Source organism: Brassica oleracea, chromosome C7, assembly GCF_000695525.1.
Source record: "Brassica oleracea var. oleracea cultivar TO1000 chromosome C7, BOL, whole genome shotgun sequence".
Classification (NCBI taxonomy): domain Eukaryota; kingdom Viridiplantae; phylum Streptophyta; class Magnoliopsida; order Brassicales; family Brassicaceae; genus Brassica; species Brassica oleracea.
The window spans coordinates 27,617,581-27,619,568 of NC_027754.1; the positions used below are offsets into that span (position 1 = coordinate 27,617,581).

Below are 1,988 nucleotides of genomic sequence, written 5' to 3' on the forward strand. Positions count from 1 at the left end.
TCACAGTAATATTTGTTGAATTCTCTTTCTATTTAAGAGATTGTAATAAGTTAATTTTACTTTACCTCTTTTCGAACATAATAACATTCATCTCTCTTCTTTGGTATACTACTTCTTCCTTTCATTTATTACATTCTTACTCTTTATTATTCTTCCTCTGCTTTCTATTAGTTACGTAACATGATCAAACAAATAAACATTTTATATATACGTAACACAAATAAAACAATATATAATATAATTATAACACGTTATTAGCACGATCACTCTATTATTAAATTTCTTTCTTTTGATTATCATGTTCGGAGTGGGGCCTCCATTTTTATTTATTGCGTTTATAATTACCGGAGTGCGGTCCTGCCGCCCCGCTTCTTACAGTTAATTTTATAATGGTAGTTTAAAGCATCATAATAGCCGGTATACCGTCTAAAAATTTTTATGTGTTATTTTATAATTGACTCTGTTATCATGATTCATTATTTTACTAATTTGATCAACTTAATATTTTTATTTTCAAATTTGACGGATAATTTTATCGCCATATATAACTAAATATATTTAAGGAGTCACTTATATTATATTTATATTTATGTTTAAAGTGATAAAATTTATAATTGCTCACTGATTGCTTACGATCAAATTTTATCTTATGTTTTTACTTCCAACGGTCATAAATAAATTTGAATAAAAAAAAAATTAATTACTTTTCAAACGGTTAGTTACGGCTAAGGAATAGTTTTTTTTAAGATCTATAAATACACTTACAATCCATTCATTTAATTTCACATTTTTCCAAAATCTTATTCTACAAAAAAACAAATCATTCATAAAAAAAATGTTTAATCCGATTTTTGTTCTTGTAATCGGGTTTTTATCTGATGTTTTCTATAATTTGCTTGTTGGAAAATTCTCTCCTGAAGAAAATGTGTTTATTTTTATTTTAATGTTGTATGCATTTGTATTACTTGTAATCGCAATGCTTATCCATGCACCTCGAATATTTAAATGAAATAATATTTCTAATTATGTTATTTATTATTATTTGATTTTAGAAATTCAATGGAAAACATGGTGAAGCTGCAATTTCCCGCTCTAGACATCACCGGTTCCAACTAGATTTCATGGGTTACAAATGTTGAACTTCATCTTGAATCTCTTAGTCTATCCCAGACCATTAAAGAGAATAATACTTCAACGCCTCAAGAAAATGCTAAATCGATGATCTTCCTTAGAAGACACCATGATGAAAGTATTATTTATGACTATGCCAACATAAGAGACCCTAAAGAGCTATGGAAGTCTCTGAAAAATCGTTTTGATCATCAGAAAGACATAACACTTCCACTTGCGCGAGATGGATGGCAGAGTCCGAGATTCCAAGATTTCGACAAAGTGATGAATTACAATTCTGTTGTGTTAGGAACTGTGACCAAATTGAAATACTGTGGTGAAACAATCACCGAATCTCAAATGCTTGGGAAGACATGCACCACATTCCACAAGAGCCACATCACCCTGCAACAACAGTACATGTTGCGGGGATATACCAAATTTTCTGATTTGATTGTAGCGCTTCTCATAGCAGAAAAGAACAACGAGCTTCTGATCAAGAATCACATGACTTGTCCAACTGGTTCTAAACCGTTTCCTGAAGCAAACGCATTGGATGCGAAGAAACCAGTCAAAGAAAATAAGGCCTTTCGGGGTCGCGGTCATGGTCGTCAAAACTACTGTGGACGTGGACGAAAGTACAATCCACAAGATAGGAAGTCATTCCAGTGGGTCCGCTCTGAGCAATCCCCTAAGGGAAAAGAACACCAAGGAAATACCTCCCAGAAGCGAGAAGAAGCTTGTTTCAGATGCGGTACTAAGGGATATTGGTCTCGTTTATGTCGTACCCCTGCACACCTTTTTGCTCTATACAAGGAGTCCGTCAAAGGGAAAGAAAAAGAAGTAAACTCTGTGGAACACTCTCAGGGTACAACGCA

General features: G+C 33.0%; 1 protein-coding gene across 1 annotated transcript in view; it reads left to right on the forward strand.

Annotated features, from left to right (window-relative positions):
* The first annotated feature begins 1,218 nt into the window (after window positions 1-1,218).
* LOC106302993 overlaps window positions 1,219-1,988 on the forward strand; it is a 3,902-nt gene continuing 3,132 nt past the window's right edge. Inside the window, exon 1 of the mRNA XM_013739376.1 lies at window positions 1,219-1,978. Within this exon, the coding sequence (XP_013594830.1) occupies window positions 1,219-1,978 (760 nt within the window). The remainder of the gene's footprint in view (window positions 1,979-1,988) is intronic.